Source organism: Chiloscyllium plagiosum, unplaced genomic scaffold (assembly GCF_037043375.1).
Source record: "Chiloscyllium plagiosum isolate Xiang-an unplaced genomic scaffold, Cpla_swu_hap1 HiC_scaffold_5, whole genome shotgun sequence".
NCBI lineage: Eukaryota > Metazoa > Chordata > Chondrichthyes > Orectolobiformes > Hemiscylliidae > Chiloscyllium > Chiloscyllium plagiosum.
This window is the reverse complement of record NW_028270143.1, coordinates 20,438,935-20,462,990: the sequence shown is the minus strand read 5'-3', so window position 1 is coordinate 20,462,990 and position 24,056 is coordinate 20,438,935. Positions and strand designations below refer to the sequence as shown.

The 24,056-nt window shown below is 41.8% G+C and overlaps 1 protein-coding gene across 3 annotated transcripts in view; it reads right to left on the bottom strand.

Annotated features, from left to right (window-relative positions):
* Window positions 1-24,056, bottom strand: part of LOC122550233 (triple functional domain protein) — a 581,330-nt gene that overhangs the window by 197,235 nt on the left and 360,039 nt on the right. For all 3 annotated transcript variants that reach the window (XM_087987024.1, XM_087987025.1, XM_087987026.1), the window contains exons 25-30: window positions 17,555-17,664; window positions 11,751-11,820; window positions 9,653-9,742; window positions 8,598-8,690; window positions 8,091-8,202; window positions 7,588-7,778 (exon numbers count right to left, since the gene is read on the bottom strand). In XM_087987024.1, coding sequence (XP_087843150.1) covers window positions 7,588-7,778; window positions 8,091-8,202; window positions 8,598-8,690; window positions 9,653-9,742; window positions 11,751-11,820; window positions 17,555-17,664 — 666 coding nt within the window. The remainder of the gene's footprint in view (window positions 1-7,587; window positions 7,779-8,090; window positions 8,203-8,597; window positions 8,691-9,652; window positions 9,743-11,750; window positions 11,821-17,554; window positions 17,665-24,056) is intronic.

Here is a 24,056-nt window from a genome sequence, read left to right as displayed (position 1 = left end):
AGGAATGGCAGACTGAGTCTTTGGAGAATTCCCTGCTTATCTGACTGTACTACTGTTTGAAGTACAAAATCGCTAACAATGCAATAGAGCTTCAGTACTGAATTGTGGAGTCCATCTTAAATAAGAGAGGTCCATGACACCAAGTAAACCTGATTGCAGATTACCAAAACTACAATGGTGTCATGGATCCACTAAAATATCCATAACTTCCCACTTTAAACATTTTGCCATATTTAAGGGAATAAGTTAAACTCAGGTGCTTTTACCGGTTGATTGCTTCAAAATATTGCACAATCAACTGACATAGTTCCTCATTAAGTCCCATTTCACATTTTGATTCAAACACTGACACTGGATCACTCTTCTTAAGATCCTTCTACGAGAAAACATTCTCCCTCATCATAGTCTTAAATGGATTACACTTTACTTTTATAGTTCCAGATTCTCACATAAGAGGAAACATTCTTTCCACATTCTTGTATAATCGTGTATAATCCTGTCAAATTGCCTTACTCTTCGAATTTCTAGTGAATATAAGGTTAACCTGTCCAACCTGCTCATGAGATGGCTACTATTAGTCTTGGTAAACCTTCTTTGAGCTGCATCCAACTCATTAGAACATCAAAAAATATAGAATAGTACAGCACGTGAATGGGCTCTTCGGTACACAATGTTGTGCTGAGCATGACGCCAAATTAAACTATCCCTTCAGCTTGTTCTTGGTCCATATCCCTCTATTCTTTGCATATTCATCTGCTTATGTACAACCCATTCATTGCCTTTATTTTACTTGCCTCCACCATCACCCTGGCAGCAAGTTCTAGATTGCTACCACTCTCTGTGTTAAAAAAAAAAGTGCCCCTCACATCTCCTTTGAACTTTGCCTCTCTCACCTTAATTGCATGCTCCTTAGTATTAGGCATTTCAACTCTGGGAGAATGACTCTGACTGTCAACCATACCTATGCATCTCAATGATATAGACTTCTATCACGTTGCCCCTCAGCCTCCGTCACTCAACAGAAAATAACCCGAGTTTTTCTGGCATCTCCTTGCAGCTCATACTCTCTAATCCAGGCAATATCCTTGTAAACATCTTCTGCACGCCCTCCAAAGCCTTCCTGTAATGTGGCAACCAGAACTGAAGTGTGGCCTAACCAAAGTCTTGTAGAGCTGCAACATCACTTCCTGACTCTTGTACTGAATTCCCCAACAAATAAAGGCAAGCACCCTATCTACTTGTGTGGCCACTTTCAGGGAGCTATGGACTTGAACCCCATGATCCCTTTGTACATCAAATCTGTCCAGGGTGCTGCCACTAACTGTACACTTTTTCTTAACATTTGATCTCCCAAAGTACAGCACCTCACCCTTACCTGGTTTAAACTCTATGTGCAATTTCTCCGCCCATATCTGCAACTGATCTATATCCCGCTGCATCCTTTGACAACCTTCTATACTATCCACAACTCCACCAAGCTTTGTATCATCTGCAAACTTACTAACCCATCCACCTACATTTTCAGAGTCAAAAAGTGTGGCGCTGGAAAAGCACAGCTGGTCAGGCAGCATCCGAGAAGGAGTGTCAACATTTTGAGCATAAGCTCTTCATCACATTCCTGATGAAGAGCTGTTCTAATTAATTGCTGTACCTGCTCGAATTTACGTATTTGAACGTCCACATCCCTCTACATCTCACAGCTTTGTAATATTTTACCATTTAAATGGTAATTGTGCAGACCAGCTGACATCTTTAACTTCTCCTTGCTCCAATCTGAACTCCCTACCTGCTTCAAAAAGACCTTCATCATCCCAGTGCCAAAGAAAACACACCCAACATGCCTCAACAACACAGCTCACATCAACTTTAGCCTCCCAGGCTTACTCAATTCTTTGTAATTTGCCTACCAGCAAAACAGGTCCACACACCATTTCCCTAGCCTGCACTCATCACTGGAACATCTGAATAATAAAGATACCAACGTCAGGCTCCTACTTATCAACTACAGCTCAGAAAGCATTCTATCCAGGGGCAAAAATGGCTTGGTACGGCAACTGCTCTGCCCAGGACTATAAGAAACTACAGAAAATTGAGTACACAGCCCAGACCCTCACGCAAGCCAACCTCCCAACCATGGACTCCCATCTATACTTCTCATTGATGCAGAAAGATTGCCAACATCATCAAAGGCCCCTCCCATCCCAGTAATACTCTCTTCCAACCTCTTCTGTCAGGCAAAAAATACAAAAGCTTAAACACATGTACCAACAGGTTCAAGAATAACTTCTTTCCTGCAGCTATTAGACAGCTGAATGGACCTCACTAATTTCAAATCTAATCTTGATCGAAGCTTTTGTGCACCTCCTGTGCAGCAATAACCTTGTATGCCTAAATACCCTATGATCTTTATGTCTTTGTATTATGATCCGCCTGCACGCAAAACACTTGTCACTGTATTTATGACAACAATAAATCAAATCAAATCAAATGTTCTTTCTGCCAAAATGGACAACTTCACACATTATGCTCCATTTGCCAGATCTTTGTCTTCGTACATAACCTACCTGTATCTCCTTGAAGCTTCATCTCACAACTTACTTTCCTTTCTGTCAAAAATACCTTACCCCACACCACAAACTTTTAGTTTCGCAATAACCTTTAATGCGGCATGTCCTCAAACGTCTTCAGCAGATGCAAGTACTGTACTTGTTCCCCTTTGTCCAAGCACATCACTTCCACAAAGAACGTGAATAATTTGATTAACCAATTTCCCTTTCACCATGTTGAATGTGCCTGATTAACTTGAATCTTTCTACATGGTCCAACTACAGCATATTTAATAACAGCCTCTAACATCTACTTTCTGGTTCTAATTCCTGTCAAATTAATTTAGACCCTCTCTAGTCAGATTAGCAAAATGCACTACATTCAACTTATACTTGGTTCTGTTTAGGTGCAACCTAAATGGGCTTATACAAGTCCCATCTCCCCAGAATCTAAAGCTCTTCCCCCTGCACCATCTTTACTGCCATATATTTACCTATTGTATCCTCCAATTTCTGTACTCAATTACATCTTGTACTTGGACTCTTGAAGTTCTGTATGCTAATTTCCTACCCAACTTCTTAATGCTGGCAGCATTAGTGGGCGGCACGGTGGCACAGTGGTTAGCACTGTTGCTTCACAGCGCCAGAGACCCGGGTTCAATTCCCGACTCAGGCGACTGACTGTGTGGAGTTTGCACGTTCTCCCCGTGTCTGCGTGGGTTTCCTCCGGGTGCTCCGGTTTCCTCCCACAGTCCAAAGATGTGCAGGGTCAGGTGAATTGGCCATGCTAAATTGCCCGTAGTGTTAGGTAAGGGGTAAATGTAGGGGTATGGGTGGGTTGCGCTTCGGCGGGTCAGTGTGGACTTGTTGGGCCGAAGGGCCTGTTTCCACATTGTAATGTAATCTAATCTAATCCTGTCCCTTTCTATGCTGCTCAAGACGGCCTCAACTGTGATCTTGGGTTTGTGTCGCACCACATGTGACCCCAACACACTGTTCTGTATCTGTACAATCTTCCTTACTGTCCTGTCTTGACACCATCACCTTGATAAATTGTTATGATCCCTCTACATTAATTAGTTTGTACAGTTTTGGATTTCTTATTACTTTGATTAGACCATCAGCATGCGACTCTTGTACCTCTTATGTTACTCCAGTCAAATTAAAAACCGAAAGAACTGCACATGCTGTAAGTCAGGAGTAAGGACAGGGGTTTCTGGGAGTGCTCAGCAGCTCTGGCTGCATCAGTGAAGAAAAGTCAGAGTTAACATTTCAGATGCAGTGATCCTTCCTCGGATTTTCCTTCACAGAAGCTGCTGTACCTGCTGGGCCTTTCCAGCAGCTTCTGTTTTTGTTCCATGTTATCTCAGCCATTTGGTTAGTCTTCAACACCTCCTTATTTTTTGTAATTATCTCTCTGCCTCGTTTAATCCTATTATAGGTCATCCCTTTGTTTGTTATTCAGCTATTGACATTTTACTCATACTGTCTAACACTTTTGGTCAACTACAGGTGCTTATTTCTCAACAAACCACTCAAACCAGGGATATGATCTTTTGATCCCTCTGCCCTTGGTCTCTCTGCCCATAAATTCTATGTTCCGTGTGCTTCTCTCTCACTTCATCTGATGAAGGGGCTATGCTCTGAAAGCTTGTGATTTCAAATAAATCTGTTGGATGATAACCTGGTGTTGTGCAATTTCTGACTTTGTCCACCCCAGTCCAACACCGGCAGCTCCACATTATGGCTGCCTCAGTTAGTTTGCTACAATACCTCTCATCTATTGCTGAAGCCATTGTAACCTCTAGATTTGTTGAGTCCAGACAAATGTGAGATGATGCATTTTGGAGGTTCAAATTTAAGTGTGAAATACACTGTAAATGGCAGATCACTTAGAAACATTAACATACAAACAGATCCGGGCATGTATTTCCCTAAAAATGGCAACACTGGTGGCCAAGCTGATAAAGATGGCATATGACATGCCTGACTTTATCAGCTGGAAGTAGGATGAGGAGGAGAACAAGAGTTGGCAAACCATGTTGCAGCTATATAAAACCCTTGTTAGGCCGCATTTGGAGTAGCGTGTGCAGTTTTGGTTACTTTACCAGAAGGATGTGGAAGCTTTGGAGAGAGTGCAGAGAAGGTTCACCAGGATGTTGCCTGGTATTGCAGACATTGGCTGTGAGGAAAGGGTAAAAAGACTAGGATTGTTTACACTGGAAAGATAGTGGCTGAGAGTAGACCTGATAGAGGTCTACAACATTATGAGAGGTATAGATAGGGTGGATAGTCAGAAACTTTTTCCCAGGGTTGAAGTTTCAATTACAAGGGGACACAGGTTTGAGGTGAGAGGGGGATAGTTTAAGGGAGATATGCAAGGGAAGTTTTTCACACAGAGAGTGGTTGCAGTCTGGAACACACTGCTAGAAAAGGTGGTGGAAACAGGCATATTGGCAACATTTAAGAGGCATCTGGATGGTTACATGAATAGGGAGGGAATAAGGGATATGGAACGAATAAGGGCAGAAGGTCTTTTATTTGGTTTAGTTAGGGCATGATGATTGGCACAGGCTTGGAGGGCTGATGGGCCTGTTTCTGTGCTGTACTTCTCTTTTGTTCACTCCCCTAAGCTGACGTTCCATCTTCCACCTTTACAAACTATCTCAGCCAATACTTTGCTATTGCCATCCTAACTTTGTATCATAATTTTGTAACCTTGCACAGCCCTATAACCCTTTAAGGTTTCTGTGCTTTTTCAGTCTAGTTTCTTGCACATAGCTGGTCCACAGTTGGCTGTCAAGACCATAAGCTTGGATTTTCATCCCAGTCCTCCTTTCAATTGCTATTTAAAACCTACCTCATTGGCCAAGCCTCTGGTAGCCAGTTTATTTGTTTGGTACCAAATGTTGTTTGGCAATAAAAGCAAATTACTGCGGATGCTGGAATCTGAAACCAAAAGAGAAAATGCTGGAAAATCTCAGCAGGTCTGGCAGCATCCGTAAGGAGAGAAAAGAGCTGACGTTTCGAGTCTAACTGACCCTTTGTCAAAGCTTGTTCTCTCTCTCAACAACTTCTCCTTCAACTCATCCCATTTTCTCCAAATCAAAAGAGTAGCAATGGGTACCCGCATGGGTCCTAGCTATGCCTGCCTTTTCATGGGGTATGTAGAACATTTCTTGTTCCAGGCCTACCTGGGTCCCCTCCCACAACTGCTTTATCGGTACATCAATGACTATTTTGGTGCAGCTTCATGCTATCGTCCTGACCTGGAAAAATTCATAAACTTCGCCTCCAGTTTATCCATTGCCGACACTTGCCTTCCCTTCCTTGACCTTTCTGTCTCCATTTCCGGCAATAGTTTATCCACTAATATCCATTACAAGTCCATTGACTCCCACAGCTATCTGGACTACAGCTCTTCTCACCCTATGTCCTTTAAGGATTCTATCCCTTTCTCTCAGCTCCTTCGTCTCCGCCGCATTTGTTCCAATGAGGCCACTTTCCAAGGTGGTGCTCTTAATATGTGCTCCTTCTTCTCCAACCGTGGCTTCCCACCTACAGTTGTTGACAGGGCTCTCGACAGTGTGCGGTCCATCTCCCACGCCACGACCCTCACCCCCTCCCTCCCCTCCCAGAACAAGGATAGTGTCCCTCTTGTTCTCACCTTTCACCTCACCAGCCTTCACGTGCAAAGAATAATCCTACGGCACTTTCGCCAACTCCAGCACAATGACACCACTAAACACAGCTTCCCTTCCCTCCCCATGTCTGCATTCCGCAGAGATTGTTCCCTCCGGGACAACCTAGTCCACTCCTTCATCACACCTAACACCTCTCCCATCACACACGGCACCTTCCAATACAATCGCAGAAGGTGCAACACCTGCCCCTTTACCATCCATGCTCACCATCCAAGGCCCCAAACACTCATTTCAGATTAAGCAGCGTTTCACTTGTACCTCGTTCAATTTGGTCTATTGCATTCATTGCTCTATATTGGAGAGACAAAACGCCAACTGGGTGATCGCTTTGCTGAGCACCTTCGGTCTGTACGCAATCAGGTCCCGGACCTTCCCATGGCTTGCCAATTCAACACACAATCCTGCTCCCATGCCCACATGTCTGTCCTTGGCCTGTTGCAATGTTCCAGTGAAGCGCAACACAAACTGGAGGAACAGCATCTCATCTTCTGACTAGGCACGTTACAGCCTGCCGGTCTCAACATTGAATTCAACAACTTCAGATGATTATCCCATCTTGAACTCTCTGTTTTCATTCTGCTCCGTAATTTTATTTCATTTATTTTATTTATCTTTTTAATTTTTTTTTTCACTGTTCTGTACCTCTTATTTCTTGATTGTCTCTCTTTCTCTCGCTCCCCACTCTCTCATCATCTTTTTCCTCTCCTCTTCCCCCTTTGCTACCCTTCTCCCCTGTTTTCCATTTTGCCTCTGCTTCACCCATCCCCTACATATTTTGTCACATAGCACTGGCTTCAGCCTTGGTCATTCACAGCTCCTAATCTCCCTACAATCTCTCTATGCACTGTCATTATCACCTCTTTATTGCTACCTTTGCTTCTGGAGCCATGACTCACCCTAAAAAAATAAAAAAAGAGCTTTGACAAAGGGTCAATTAGACTCGAAATGTCAGCTCATTTCTCTCCTTACAGATGCTGCCAGACCTGCTTAGATTTTCCAGCATTTTCTCTTTTGGTTGTTTGGCAATGCTTCTGTGGAGCACCTTGTAAATGCTTGGTTATGTTAAAGGTGCTACATAAATACTAGCAATTGTAGAAATAATAGAAAAAAAGATAAACTTGCTTTCAACTTATAGAAACTGATTAAAATGAATGATTAATCAACAAATGAAAGAGAATTGTTCACTCCATCTGAAATATTAGAGTTCAAACATCTCTGTTCTGGTGTATAGTCACACCTGAAATGTTTTCTAATCAGCCGCATTCTGAACAGCAAAAGACTTAATTTCCACCCTCGTTCTAAAGCAGCAGAGTTCCAACATCCACGACTGAACTTACAAGCAGTTTGTGTTTGTAGATATATTTGCTCCTCCCATTGGAATCCTTGATTTCTTTGCTGAAGATGAGTGACATTTCAAACAGGAATAGATGTCTCTCTCGGCCTTTGCGGATTAATGATTTAGGATCCCACACTTGGAAGGATTCTTGCAGGATCAGCTCTCCCTGGGATTCCAGATTCTCATCAAAGCCTAAGAACAATAATAACTCCTTCATACCTTTTCCTTGAAGTGCAAGCACAAGTCATTTTCTCCACATTCTGTTTTTATTGAAAAAGGCCGTTGTGGAAATATTTTGATAAAATTCTAATTATATTAATTCAGTTCATACACAGCATAATGATTCTGATGTTTGTTCCTAACCAGCTAACTGCTTTATTGTAAAACAGCTACATTTCAAGAAATAATTTTACTATAGTTTTGTGTGCATCTAAATATAAATATGTCAACACTTTTGATGAATTTCACAAGAAATCAGAAGCTTAAGTGATATAGAGGACGCACCTTCTAGCATGCTGAGATGCATGGCATCATTGGCTCGCTTTGGCACACTCAACATCACCTCCAGGCCATCTTTAATTTCTCCCTTTCCTTCTTCACAACATGTTAACAGTTCCTAAAAATTAAAAAAAGCCAGAGAGAACTAAGCTTGATTCATTTTAGAAACTTCCAAAACCAAGGAAATACAGAAAATCTGAAAGATCTGGTTCCATTGAATTGACAACTTCCTTGATTTATTGAGAAGTTAGACATTAATACAATTACACAAAAGTAGCAAGCTGATATAACCAAATTTATTTCTGGAGTCTAGATTGAGTTGATTATGCAGATTCAATCAACTATTACATTAGTTCTTGCGGCACAGTCCCTATCTCTGGGTCAGAAGATTTAAGTCTCAGTTGCCTCAGAGGTGTTAATTGTATGTAATTATAATCCATTTACATGTTATACTTTAAGTTCTCCAAATCAATCCCTTATTCTTAAGAAATGATCAAAGCTTCATCCACCTACCTTTAAGAGTAGCTGATATTTAGTTATTCGCTGAACAGGTTTGATAAGATAGGAAGATATTGAGTTGGCCAGTCCATGGCGATGTTGTATTTCCTAGTTTTTAAAAAAATGCAATAATAAGAGTTAATACTGTGAATATTTAAAAATATAGTCAATCTCAGTGTAAGACTATTTCTTGGATGCAAACAGCTCTCATTACCTCCAAACATTTGATTGCTAAAAATCTGCACACAAAACCTCCATTGCTACATCACATTTTCTAGATCATTGGGGCTTACATTCAATTTTCCTGCTTCCAATTTCCATCCATAAATTTGGCAAAATGCTAAATGATTTAGTAGGCCAGGTCTGCACCTGATCTGCATGGATTTTGAGGGATTGATAAATTGGTAAGTGACCACTTTTTCAGGTAGATCTTTTCAATTTGGCATGCCATTGCTTCTAAAATCCTGCAATCAAATCTAATTTTGTATGATTTCTACCCCATTATTTTGTGCTGATTTCTGGTTAGTTTAGCAATGTTGCATTTTATTTTTAACCATGGTTGGCAACATTATTTTTAGAAGCAGTGATGGAGAAACCGAGGTACAGACCATTGACAAATGTTTAATCTCTCTTTCAGAGATCCTAACTGAAATTTCAATCCAATTTCTGTGAACCTCCCCTCCCTTACTTTATAGTACTGATTCCAATTAAGCCACTTTGTGGAAGTGACAACCAATGGCAAAGTTTTCCCCACAAGAGGAAAACATGTCATGAATAATTTTGGCCTGTAAGAATCATTATTACATCAAAGAAGAGACTGTCTTATCATTTGGAAGATAGGAACAAGAGCACATTTTCAGCACTTTCACACATTCTACGTAATTAGATCAGTTTACTTGAGTCTTAACTCTATTTACCACTTCAGGTTCCATAAACTCAATATCCTTGATTTAATGAAAACCTCTCTCTCTCAGCTATGAAAGAAAATTAATATATTATTGATAACAATGATTGTACTAAGCAAAGGGATGGGATATGTTAAAAATACCAAGCCACTCTATGATACTGACATCAAAGTATGCTCCTGCATGCTCCAGTATGAGCTGTGTAGAGTCTGGTTTGTTCCTACAGTATGTTACATACATTTGGAACTTGTCAGCCTGTTTGAAAGGAAACAAAACATATGGTCAGAAATCAGTTTCTTACTGATTGACTAGTCAAACTAAGGAATAGTAATACTGAAGTATCTGTGAGAATTTTAAAATAAATCTTTGAGGCAAATGTAGGTGAACAGAACTTGTTCCAAGTTGGGATGTGGGTGGCAGAGTTTTGGACATGTTTTTGTTCACGTGGATTCAAAGGGGCAAGGCCAGCCAGAGAGCACTGGAATATTAAAGCAGTCTAAGGAATAGAAAAAAAACATGAAGCTGCAAACTTGGTCCTGAGTTGACAAGAGCACAATAACTAATGAATAGGCACAGGAATAGGCCATAAAGTCCCTAGGCCTTGTCATTCAAAAAGGTCATAGCTGATCTTCAAACACAACTCTCGTTTTCTGCCAGATCTGTTTTCATTGAGAGACCAAAACTCCTTTGACATAAGCCCTGAATATATTCAATGATTGAGAATGAAGTATTCAAGAGCAGAAAATTCCAAAGATCTACTCTCAACTGCAAAAAATACATATTTCTAATGATGGTAAAGATACAGTATACACTGTGTACCATTGCATTCATTCAATTGATACATGAAACATAAACAAACTCTGCTCTTCTAACACAAAGTGTTGAGGGAAAATATTTCAAAAAACAACAAAACAAACTGACAAACCGACTGTGTGGTGTGATAACTAAGTATAATCCTGTCTTCACCTGACGCCCTTATGTTCGCCACTGCTGAGTGACCAGCAGTAGAAATCCTGACTGGTTTCCCTTTCCTGGACCACAGGACATGGGTTATGTTTTTACCTTTACCTCTGACCAAACATCAGCTTACTGTGTGAATCACACCAAAAAAAATGCAGTTGCTTCTGCTTTAACAAACTTAATCCTTCAGAGATTTTCACAAAGCATTTTAGCTTATTTAAATAGAGGCTGTGATTTTGGATACAGGATATGCTTACAGATAATAAAGTTTAAAAATCACACAACACCAGGTTAAAGTCCAACCGGTTTATTTGGAAGCACTAGCTTTCAGAGCGCTGCTCCTTCATCAGGTGGTTATAGACTATAAGACACAGAATTTATAGCAAATGTTCAGAGTATGATGTAACTGAAATTATACATTGAAAAAGACCTGGATTGTTTGTTAAGTCTTTCATCTTTTAGAATGACCATGTTGGCTTCAGTTCTTTCATATGTAAATCCCAGAACTTGTTTTTAAAAGTTACATTCTCAAGTGAACTTTAACAATTGGTGTCATGTCGGCCCAGATAATGCACTGAAGGTGTGAGGTGCCCTGTGTGAGACTGTCTGTGCCACAGTGTTCAGACTGATATACAGAATCTTACATGGATTCATGCAGTTTTTGAGTAAAATCAAATGTAATTCTGCAAGTACAAATTCACCCCACAAACCTTTGTGTGTGTGTGGCCATGTGGGCGTGGGGGGGTTTACGAGTGTCTGTGCGAGAGTGTGCGTGTGTATATGTCAGTGAGCACGTAAAGGGGTATAAGTCTATGAGAGGGTGCATGTGTGCATGTTAGTGTGTGAGTATATGTGTGAGTGTATGAGAGAGAGCTTGTGTATGAGAGAAGGTCTGTGGGAGTGTATGGGTCTGTAGGAGTGTGTGTGTGTCTGTATGAATGTGTGTGTATAGGAGTGAGTGTGTGTGTTTGTCTGTCTGTGTCTGTGTGTAGTGCAGTGGGGTCACCTGTAGTGTGTCAATTTATGGAGAATGGTTGGTTAGCTTATTTACAACTTCAATATAGCATCTGAAATCTGGCTTTGGAAAAATCAACAAGCTTTAATCCAACAAGAGTGTGAGATTTGGATTTTAAGTGAACAAGATTGTGCTTGAATTACATAAAGAAATGCTTTCAAGTAATTATTTTAATAGATTGAATTGTTATATGGCTTAGTCAAAAGCCACTGCATCAACTACATCATATTACCATAATTCTGAAGAAGTCTCATGCAAACAATCCTTTGAAAGTGACAAGTGACTTACCCAGGTGACAAAACAATGTCCTACATCTTCTGGCAGCTGTTCGTATTTCTCCAGCTCTTTCAGAAATAAACTGTAAAGATATTTTGAAGTACATACAATCAAATAATTGAAATATACAATTTCAATTACAGCTTGTAACCAGAATGGTCTGTATTCAGCTAAATATGAAGATGATAACTTATCAGTCACTTTACAGATGGCATGTAGAGGAAATGGATAATATTGTAATCAAGATTTGAAATTAAAATTCTCAATTTACACTGCAGAAAGGTAGAAAAACTCAGTTTATCAACTAGCACTACGTATATTTTCATTGCATGAATATATCTCTAAACTAGTTTGTCGCAAGGTCTTGTAAACTAAGCATTCTGCAAGGTTATAGACAAACCGGCTAACCACATTCCAAAAAAACAAAATAAGAGAACTTGGAGATGTCATCTGCCTTATTTAGCAACAGCTATGGAAATTATAGTTTTGACATATAGAGGAACCTCGATTATCCGGCATTCAATTATCAGAATTTTAGATTATCCGGCAGGATTGCAAGGCCCCGTTGCTTGGCTAAACTGTGTTATCTGGCAATCAATTATACGAACATTCGATTATCCGACAAAATACTCGCTGCCCATGTCGTTTGGGTAATTGAGGTTCCTCTGTATTCACTTTGTGAAAGCCTTGAACTAGATTAATAAAACTGAAAATGTGGGAATGCTCAGGAATCTGTTAACAGGCTGTATGCTGGAGATAGTTCAGTTAAATGCAAACGCATTTTTGCTGTTTTGAAGGACCAGAAACAGAAACACCATTGCAAATAATATTATCTACATTCCCATCCATTCTTATCGTGCTTTCTCACATCTATTATTTGCAGTCATTTGGATCTATTGCTACTCAGTATCTCCAACAAATCCCTGTTACAAATCCTGCCAGGATTCATCTGATTACCTCTGTGACTATATTTAGCTCCATAATATTTGGTGACTCCCGCATTTCTAACTTTGGCCTCCATGTGCCTATTCCTTATTTTAATTTTATCCAAGCTTTTAGTCAACTTAAGCCTATAGACTTGAACTCTCTCCCTAAACTAGTTCTTTCCTTATTTGCAAAGGAAATTCTAAAAATGTGTCCCTCAACTGTGACATTAGTTATTCATCCTATTACTTCTCAGCAACTTTCTGTGAGCTGAGCAACCCTGTGCACACTCCATCATTCTTCGGTGTATGAATTCCACAGTCGTTTAAACATACCAAACACACATTTCAGAAGTTTAAGCAGGAACAACGGAAGTTAGAGGGAATGTTGCTACTGAGTATTAATTTCTTTCCCTGCTGTGTTTCTTGTTCCTGATGATTATGTCTGAAGGAAGTGTTTGATTGTGAATTCGATTGGATCACATGGATAGGTTGGAGGGAATGTTAGAGGTAATGAGGAAGTTACATGAGCCGGGATGTGATGGATGGCAATTTCTGGAAGGTAGAAAAACCGCAGGTAGAGTCGGGTAGATGAGTTACCTCTAGGAAAGGTAGGAGACGTAGGCAGGTAGTGCATGACTCTGCTATGGCTAACCTCATCTCAAATTAAAATGCTCTTTGGAAAATGTAGGGGGTGATGGACTTTCAGTGGAATATAGCACTGAGAGTCAGGTTTCTGGTCCAGAGTCTGGCTCTAATGTAACAAGGGACATGTCAGGTTCCAAGTGATCAACTGTGATAGGGGACTCTCTAGTCAGAGCCACAGACAGATGTTCCTGAAGCTGACAATGAAACATCAGGATGGCGTGTTGCCTCCCTGTTATAGGAAGGATATTATTAATGGAGGAGGTTCAGAAGAGATTTATTAAGATGCTTCTGGATAAGAAAGGTTTGCGTTATAAAAAAAGGCTGGATAGGCTGGGACCTTTTCCACTGGAGCGTAAGAGTTTGACAGGCAACTTTTTAGAAGTTTATAAAATAATGAGGGTCATACATAGAGTTAATGGCAGTTGTCATTTCCCTAGGATGGGGGATTTCAAGACTAAGGGTCACTTTTTTAAAGGTGAGAGGAGAGAGACTTAAGAAAGACACGAGGGACAAAATGTTTACACAGAGGGTGGTTTGCCTGTGGAACGAATTCCTGAGAAAGTGGTGGATGTGGGTACAATTGGATAAGTAGATGAATAGGAAATGTTTGGAGTGATATGGGCCAGGAGCAGGTGGCATTAGTTTAGTTTGGGATTATGTTCAGCATAGACCGGTTAGACTGAAAGTTTAGATCAGAGTGGTGCTGGAAAAGCACAGCAGGTCAGGCAGCATCTGAGAAGCAGGAAAATTGATGTTTTAGGCAAAAGCCCTTCATCAGGAAGGTTGGACTGAAAGATCTATTTTCATGCTGTATGACTCTACGGTGCCAGGGGCAAGGATATCTAGTGCGGGTGGACAATATTCTCAAAGGGGACAGGGACCAGCAACAGGCCGTTGTACACATTGGAGCCAGACTCTGGACCAGAAACCTGACTCTCAATGCTATATTCCACTGAAAGTCCATTACAACACAGGAAAAATACGAGGTTCTGAGAAAGAATATAGGAAATTAGGAGGTTAAAATGCAGGTCCTCAAGGGTAGTAATATCTGCATTACCCTCGGTGCCAAATGCTAGTGAGAGCAACAATAGGAGGATACAGCAAATGGTGCAGGGGAAAAGGATTCACATTATTGGATCATTGTAATCTCTTCTGGGGTAGAAATGACTTATTTAAGGAGGATGTGTTGCACCTGAATTGGAAGGGGACTAATATACTGGTGGGGGTGATTTGCTAGAGCTACACGGCAGGATTTAAACTAGTGGGATGGGCCAAAAAGCAGAGAGAGATAGTGAGAAAATAAATGAGTCTGAGGCTGGTACATTTGGGAAAAGGAGTATATCAAACACTCATGGTCGGCAGGATCAATGCGGAGAATGAGGTAGGACTGATCATTTTAATGCAAGAGGCCTAACTCGTAAGGCAGATGAACTTAGGGCATGGTTGGGACTGGGACTGGGAGATCATAGCTATTATAGTGGCTCAAGGATGGACAGGACTGGCAGTTAAATGTTACAGGGTTTAGATGCTATAGGAAGGAGAGATGCGGGGTGGGGGGTTTGGGGGCGCGGGGGGTGGGGTAGGCAAGACAGGAGGAAGTGTGGCAGTCTTGACTAGATATAACATTACAGCTGTATTTAGGGAGAATATTCCAGGGACTGTGTCCAGTGAAGTTATTTGGGTGGAACTGAGAAATAAGAAAAGGATGATCACCTTATTAGGATTGTATTATAGATCCCACAATAGTCAGGGGAAACCTGAGAACCAAATTTGTAAGGAGATGTCAGTTATATGTAAGAATAATAAGGTGGTAATGGTAAGGAATTTTAACTTTCCAAACATAGTCATAGTGTTAAGGGCTTGGATGGAGAGGAATTTGTTAAATATATACGAGGAAATTTTCTGATTCAGAATGTGGATGTGTTTAATCGAGAAGGAGCAAAACTTAACCTACTATAGGGAAATAAGGCAAGGCAAGTGCCTAGGGTGTCGGTGGCAGAGCACTTTGGGGCCAGTGATCATAATTCTATTTGTTTTAAAATAGTAATGGAAAAGGATAGACTGGATCTCAAAGTTAAAATTCTAAAATTAGAGGAAGAACTTTCAATAGTTGATGGGGGAGGTTATTTGCAGACTGGAAAGGAGGATGCCTTCAAAAATGAGATAATGAGAGTCCAGAGACAATATTTTCTTGTTAGGGTGGAAAGCAAGGCTTGTAGGTATACGGAATGCTGGCTGATCCGGGAAATTGAGGTTCTGGTCAAGAAAAAGAAGGAAGCATATGTAAGGTATAGACAGGAGGGATCAAGTGAAACCCTAGAAGAGTATAAGGGCAATAGGAGTATACCTAAGAGGGAAATCAGGAGGGCAAAAAGGGGAGATCACATAACTTTGGCAAATAGGGTTAAAGAGAATCCACATACATAAAGGTCAAAAGAGAAAAGTAGGAAGAGAATAGGGCCCCTTAAAGATCAACAAGGCCACCTATGTGTGGAACCACAGGAGGTGGGGAGAAACTAAATGAGCATTTTGCATCAGTGTTTCCTGTGGAGCTAGAGAAGCTAGAGAACTGGGGGAATAAATGGCTGTATCCTGAAAATTTTCCATTACAGAGGGAATGGTGCTGGACAACTTAAAACTCAAAGGTGGATAAATCCCCAGGATATGATCATGTATATCCCAGAACTTTGTGCAAAAATTACAGAAGTGATTGCTGAGCCTCTTACTGAGATAGTTGTGTCACTGGTAGCCATAAATGTGGTGCCAGAAGACTGGAGGTTGGCTAATGTGGTCTCATTATTGGAGAAAGGTGATAAAGAAAAGCCAGGAAACTAATAGTCCAGTGAGCCTGACATCAGTGGTGGGCAAGTTGTTGGAGGGGATCCCAAGGGACAGGATTTACAGGTACTTGGAAAGGCAAAGACTGATTAGGGATAGTCAACATGGCTTTGTGTGTGGGAAATTGTGTCTCACTAACTTGATTGAGTTTTTTGAAGAAGTAACAAAGAGGATTGATGAGAACAGACGGTGGGCATTGTCTATATGGACTTCAGTAAGATGCTTCGTAAGGTTTGTCATGGAATACTGGCTAACAAGACTAGATCACATGGAATACAAGGAGGACTAGCCATTTGGATACATAACTGGCTCAAAGGTAGGAGCATGACTGGCGGTGGTGGTGCACGACTGCTTTTTGGACTCCAGGCCTGTGACAAGCAGTGTGTCACAAGGATTGCCACTGCTTTTTGAACTCCAGGCCTGTGACAAGCAGTGTGTCGCAAGGATTGCTGCTGCTTTTTGACATTTATATAAATGATTTGGATGTGAATACAGTAAGTTTGCAAATGCTCCCACAATTGGTGTAGTGGGAGCCAAGGAAGTTACCACAGAGTACAACGGGATCTTGACCAGATGGGCTGATGGGCCGAGGAGTGGCAGATTGAACTTAATTTAGATAAAAGTGAGGTGCTGCACTTTGGTGAGGCAAATCGGGGCAGACTTATACACTTAATGGTCAGGTCCTGGAGAGTGTTGCCGAACAAGGAGACTTGGAGTTCAAGGTTCATATTTCCTTGAAAGTGGAATCACAGGTCGACAGGATTGTGAAGGCGATGTTTGGTACGCTTGTCTGTATTGGTCAGTGCATTGAGTATAGGGGTTGGGTGGTCATCTTGCAGCTGTATAGTGTATTGCTTAGGCCACTTTTGGAAAACTGCATTCAATTCTGGTCTCCTAGCTAAAGCAAAGATGCCATGAAACTTGAATGTATGAAATTATCTGCCAGAGGAAGCAGTGAAGGCTGGGACAATTACAACATTTAACTGCCCTGGATGGATATATGAAAAGGAAGGGTTTAGAGGGATATCGGCCAAATGATGGCAAATGGGACTAGATTTATTTAGGACGTATGGTCAGCACAGACGAGGGTCTGTTGTCATGTCGTATATTTCTATGACTCTAAATGGTCGTGGTGTCAGGGTACCAGGCCCTCTGCTAAAATTTGACTGATTATTTCTCACAAAAAAAAGAAAAAAAATCTCAATGACTTATTTTCAACAAAGCATTTTGAAGCAGTTTAGTATTCCTAACAACTTACAAACATTATCCTTTCCAATTTTCATCCCCAGAACCATAACAAACATTTTGAAAAACAGATTGCTTATGGTTAGTTCTGCATTTGTTCATGACATGTGTAAATGTGAGCTGTGCAACAAAATTGTTGTACATTATATTTATCTTACTTACTTATTATGGAATTCATAGATTTCCTGCATGTTACCAAATATTATATGTTCTTTATTTACAATCCCAGGTGGAATTTCATCAACACCGCTTGTCATTTCCCAGAGATATGTCTAGTTTGAAGAGAAAAAATACATTAAGTAGTGTGCACTGAACACAGCAATTGCTAGTGGTTATATCTTAAGAAGTGTGTAAAATAGTTCATGACATTTAAAGAATATCTCTCATGAAATACGTTTAAGAAAACCACCATTGGAAAAGTAAAAATGACCTCTCAGGCAACACAGTAGAAGTTTGCTACTTACCCTGATTAACACTTCTGACACCTTGAGGTATCTGACGTATTTGCCAGAATGTGACAGAGACATGGGTTATTTGAGGTAGTTCTCTGCCATCAATCCTCCTTTGTCTGAATATTTTCAAATCAATTCTATGACTCTATGATTCTGAACTTGTTCATTGTTGCTATTATGCACCTTTGGAACAGGTGTGACTTGAATGGAGGCCTTCTGTCACACTATCACAGCACCACAAGAGCCTACTTGCTTAGTCTTTACTGTGTCTAGAGCTGGTCTAATTATCAGTAATGAAGGATGTTCCATGGATGGATTCTTTTGTTAACAAGATAGCAATGCACATTGCTAGTCAGAAATAATTAGTAAAATCTCTCAGGAGCTGTGCAAAGTATATTTGCTTCTTACAAAGGTTAGTATAGAACTCCCATCTCCGCTGCCAATGATCGTGTATGACAATATCAGAATGGATTGAGCCAATACAAACTTTAACATTAACTCTTTCAGAATTATGACCTCACAGAACATTTCTCCCCCAAGCTTCTGCCTCTTAGTTAACCCATTGTACATTATATAACTAGATTACATTTATCATCACCCCATCTCCCTCAAATCTCTGACTTCACAGATGGAGGCAGTCTGGTCATTTCATAATTTTCAGCAATAATCAAGTTCTGCAATACCATGCGACTAAATAGCTGATGGTTTAATAGATTAAGTACTGGTATAATTTTGTGATAGTTTCCTTCAAATAATTGATAGTTCTTTGAATTTGGAACAAGAATGGTAGGTTTTCTCCTTGAAGGCTATTGACAAGGAATCTTTTATCTTAGATATGCTTTGTTCCTAGTAGACATCATTGTTGGTCTATTTCCTTATCTGATGAACTCTTACTCTCCTGAATTTTCTTTGCAGAGGAAATATAAAATCATGAATCCCCACCATGGAAGACAGCCTCTGTTGAAGTAAGTACTTTCTTTCTTGCAGTGTTTTTAATTTCCGGGTTAGACTGATCTTTCCGACTGGAAGAGATATTCCCTTTCTCACAGTATCTGGGTTGCTTACTTAGACCAAGCAATGTAGGTCTTCCTGACCATGATCTGTATGTGCGGAATTGGTCTGGCTTACATGAAGTCAGTTCAAACTCATCTCCCTCAAACTGTCGATCAGATTGGACGTCTTCAGTTGTGCTCTGTGGTTGATGGTGAAGTAGGCCTTTTCAGTAGGGAGGGACTTGAGACTGTTTTCATTAGAGAGAAGAAGGTTGAGCAATAACTTAATTGAGACATACTAGATAATCAGATGGTTAGCGAGAGTAGACAGTGAGAGTCTTTTTCCTCGGATGACGATGGCTAGCAGGAGGGGACATAGCTTTAAACTGAGGGATGAAAGATGTAGGACAGATGTCAGAGGTAGCTTCTTTACTCAGAGAGTAGTAGAGGCATGGAACGCCCTGCCTGCAACTGTAGTGGACCCGTGAACCTTAAGGGCATTTAAATGGTCATTGGATAAACATATGGATGAAAATGGAATAGTGTAGGATAGGTAAGCTTCAGATTGGTTGCACTGGTTGGTGCAACATCGAGGGTCGAAGAGCCTAAACTATGCTGTAATGTTCAATGTTCTAGAATAGACTAGATTCCCTACATTATGGAAACAGGTCCTTCGGGCCAACAAGTCCAAAATAACCCTCCGAAGAGTAACCCACCCAGACCCCTACCCTATATTTACCCCTGACTAATGCACCTAACACTATGTGTTTCTGTTGTGTTTCTGAAAAATTGCTGATCACTCAAAATGAGGATTCCTGAATGCACTCAAGTGGATTGTGCTGCTCACATTTGTTCTTGGTTTTGATTCTTCTTGCAAAAGTTGCTGGGTTTTATCTTCTGATTGTATACCATAATGACAGAAGTGTTTCCTCGACCAAAAATTCTGTGTAATAATAGATCTCACAATCAGAAATCACAATGAGATTGCGAATGAAGTTTAACATTTCTGGCCGCTATATCGCTAACTGGGCCCTGACTGTACCAGGTTATGCCTTCAATGTATCCTTTCCAATAATCCTCCCAAAGGCAAGTTGTAATGACTAGTCTTCAGTCACACACTAATAAGTTGTCTATGATTGTGAAATGCTATCAGTACTCAGAAGTATACATTATTGTGAACTCACTAGACTTTTGGTTTTGCCATCCTTCAACACAATGCTAGTGAATGACAGCATTGTCTTAGCCACACTTTTGTTCTTGTTGAAATTTGCTGAGACTTTTGGCTTTCAGGCTACAAATATTTTCCTGGTCATATGAAACATGTTTTGTTCAATTATTCCTAACACCAACAGATGTTTTGTTTGTTTTGGATTCCACAATGAGTCAAGGAAGCCCAACGATATCTTCCAGTGGTTGCTTTGATTGGCTGGTCAACAAAAGGTGTAATATGACTTGTGGTTTAGAAAATTGCAGCACATTTGCTCAGTGGTTAGCACTGTTGCCTCACAGCGCCAGGGACCTGGGTTCAATTCCCAGCTTGCAGCTTGTGTGGAGTTTGCACATTCTCCCCATGTCTGTGTGGGTTTCCTCCAGGTGCTCCAGTTTCCTCCCACAATCCAAAGATGTGCAGGTCAGGTGAATTGGCCATGCGAAATTGCCCGTAGTGTTAGGTGCATTAGTCAGGGGTAAATATAGGGTAGGGGTCTGGGTGGGTTACTCTTCGGAGGGTTATTTTGGACTTGTTGGCCCGAAGGGCCTGTTTCCATAATGTAGGGAATCTAGTCTATTCTAGAGCATTGAACATTACAGCACAGTATAGGCTCTTCGACCCTCGATGTTGTACCAACCAGTGCAACCAATCTGAAGCTTACCTATCCTACACTATTCCATTTTCATCCATATGTTTATCCAATGACCATTTAAATGCCCTTAAGGTTCACGGGTCCACTACAGTTGCAGGCAGGGCGTTCCATGCCTCTACTACTCTCCGAGTAAAGAAGCTACCTCTGACATCTGTCCTACATCTTTCATCCCTCAATTTAAAGCTATGTCCCCTCCTGCTAGCCATCGTCATCCGAGGAAAAAGACTCTCGCTAACCATCTGATTATCTAGTATGTCTCAATTAAGTTATTGCTCAACCTTCTTCTCTCCAATGAAAACAGTCTCAAGTCCCTCAGCCTTTGTGGGCGGCACGGTGGCTTAGTGGTTAGCACTGCTGTCTCACAGCGCCAGAGACCCGGGTTCAATTCCCGCCTCAGGCGACTGACTGTGTGGAGTTTGCACGTTCTCCCCGTGTCTGCGTGGGTTTCCTCTGGGTGCTCCAGTTTCCTCCCACAGTCCAAAGATGTGCAGGTCAGGTGAATTGGCCATGCTAAATTGCCCCTAGTGTTAGGTTAGGGGTATGGGTGGGTTACGCTTCGGCGGGGCGGTGTGGACTTGTTGAGCCGAAGGGCCTGTTTCCACACTGTAAGTAATCTAATCTAATCTTTCTTCATAAGACCTTCACTCCATACCATGCAACATCCTAGTAAATCGTCTCTGAACCCTTTCCAAAGCTTCCACATCCTTCCTATAATGCGGTGACCAGAAGTGCACGCAATACTCCAAATGCAGCCGCAGTAGAGTTTTGTACAGCTGCAGCTTGACCTCATGGATCCGAAACTCAATCCCTCTACCAATGAAAGCTAACACACCGTATGCCTTCTTATAGCAACCCTATCAACCTGGGTGGTAACTTTCAGGGATCTATGTACATGGATACTGAAATCTCTCTCTCTTCTACACCACCAAGAATCTTACCATTAGCCCAGTACTCTTTATTCCTTTTGCATCTTCCAAAGTGAATCACCTCACACTTCTCTACATCAAACTCCATTTGCCACCTCTCAGCCCAGCTCTACAGCTTATCCATGCCCATCTGTAACCTGCAACATCCTTGGCACTATCCAAAACTGCACTGACCTTAGTGTCATCCGCAAATTTACTAACCCATCCCTCTACACCCTTACGAAGGTCATTTATAAAAATGACAAACAGCAGCTGGCCCAAAACAGATTCCTGTGGTTCACCATTAGTAACTGAATTCCAGGATGAATATTTCCCATCAATCACCACCCTCTGTCTTCTTTCAGCTAGCCAATTTCAGATCAAAACTGCCAAATCACCCTCAATCAATGCCTCCATATTTTCTGCAATAACCTATCGTGGGGAACCTTATCAAATGCCTTACTGAAATCCATAGGAAGGAAGAGAAAAGGTAGCGCATCATCCGCCGTCATTTCCGCTACCTCCAAACGGACCCCACCACCAAGGATATATTTCCCTCCCCTCCCCTATCAGCATTCCGTAAAGACCACTCCCTCCGTGACTCCCTCGTCAGATCCACACCCCCCACCAACCCAACCTCCACTCCCGGCACCTTCCCCTGCAACCGCAGGAGGTGCAAGACTTGCGCCCACACCTCCCCCCTCACCTCCCTCCAAGGCCCCAAAGGAAACTTACATATCCGCCACAGATTCACCTGCACCTCCACACATATCATCTATTGCATCCTCTGCACCCGATGTGGCCTCCTCTATATTGGGGAGACAGGCCGGCTACTTGCGGATTGTTTCAGAGAACACCTCTGGGACACCCGGACCAACCAACCCAACCACCCTGTAGCTCAACATTTCAATTCCCCCTCCCACTCCACCAAGGATATGCAGGTCTTTGGACTCCTCCATCGTCAGACCACAACAAAACGACGGTTGGAGGAAGAACGCCTCATCTTCCGGCTAGGAACCCTCCAACCACAAGGGATGAACTCGGATTTCACCAGTTTCCTCATTTCCCCTCCCCCCACCCTGTCTCAGTCAAATCCATCAAATTCAGCACCGCCTTCCTAACCTGAGATCTTCTTCCCGACCTCTCCGCCCCCACCCCAGTCTGACCTATCACCCTCACCTTGACCTCTTTCCACCTATCACATTTCCGACGCCCCTCCCCCAAGTCCCTCCTCCCTACCTTTTATCTTAGCCTGCTGGACAAACTTTCCCCATTCCTGAAGAAGGGCTTATGCCCGAAACGTCGATTCTCCTGTTCCCTGGATGCTGTCTGACCTGCTGCGCTTTTCCAGCAACACATTTCCAGCTACTGAAATCCATACACAGGACATATAACAAGTACTCGAACTATAGTATTTCCAGTCAATATTTGGGAAGTTAAAGACCCCATATCAACTACTCTGTCACTCTCGCTCCTATCCAGAATCATCTTTGCAATCCTTTCCTCAACATCTCTGGAACTATTCAGAAGCTTATATAAAACTCCTAAGAGGGTGACCTCTCCTCTCCTGTTCTAATCTCAGCAGATGAGTCCTTAAAAGTCTTTTCTGCCACCGTAATACTGTCCTTGACTAATAATGCCACACCTTCCCCCTCTTTTACCATTTTCTCTGTTCTTACTGAAACATCTAAATCCCAGAACCAGCAACAGCCATTCCTGTCCCTTCTCTGTCCATGTCTCCGAGATGGCCACAGCATCCAAATCCCAGTACCAACCCATGCTGTAAGTTCACCCACCTTATTCAGGATGCGCCTGGCCTTGAACTAGACACATTTCAAACGACCTTGCTGCTTGCTGGTGCATTCTTGTGACCTTGAAACCATATTTCTGACCTCACTACTCTCAAGGACACTAGAACTACAATTTTGGTTCCCATCTCCCTGCTGAATTAGTTTAAACCCACCCAAAGAGCATTAGCAAATTCTTCCCCCAAGCATATTGGTACCCCTCTGGTTCAGGTGTAGACCATCCTGTTTTTAGAGGTCCCACCTACTCCAGAATGAGCCCCAATTATCCAGGTATCCAAAACCCTTCCTCCTGCACCATCCCTATAGCCACATGTTCAACTCCTCCCTCTCCCTTTGCCTCGCCTCACTAGCATGTCGCACGGGCAACAAACCAGAGGCAGCAACTCTGTTTGTTCTAGCTCAAAGCTTCCACCGTTTCTCCCTGAATTTCTGCCTTAAATCCCCATCCCTTTTCCAACCTATGTCGTTAGTGCCTAAGTTGTCCATAACTTGGGACAGTTTCCCCTCAAGGATCCTGAAGACACAATCAGAGACATCACAGACCCTGGCACCTGGGAGGCAACATATCAACCGTGAATCTCTCTCGTTCCCACTGAATCTCCCATCTGTCCCCTTAATTATGGAGTCCCCAATGACTAATGCTCT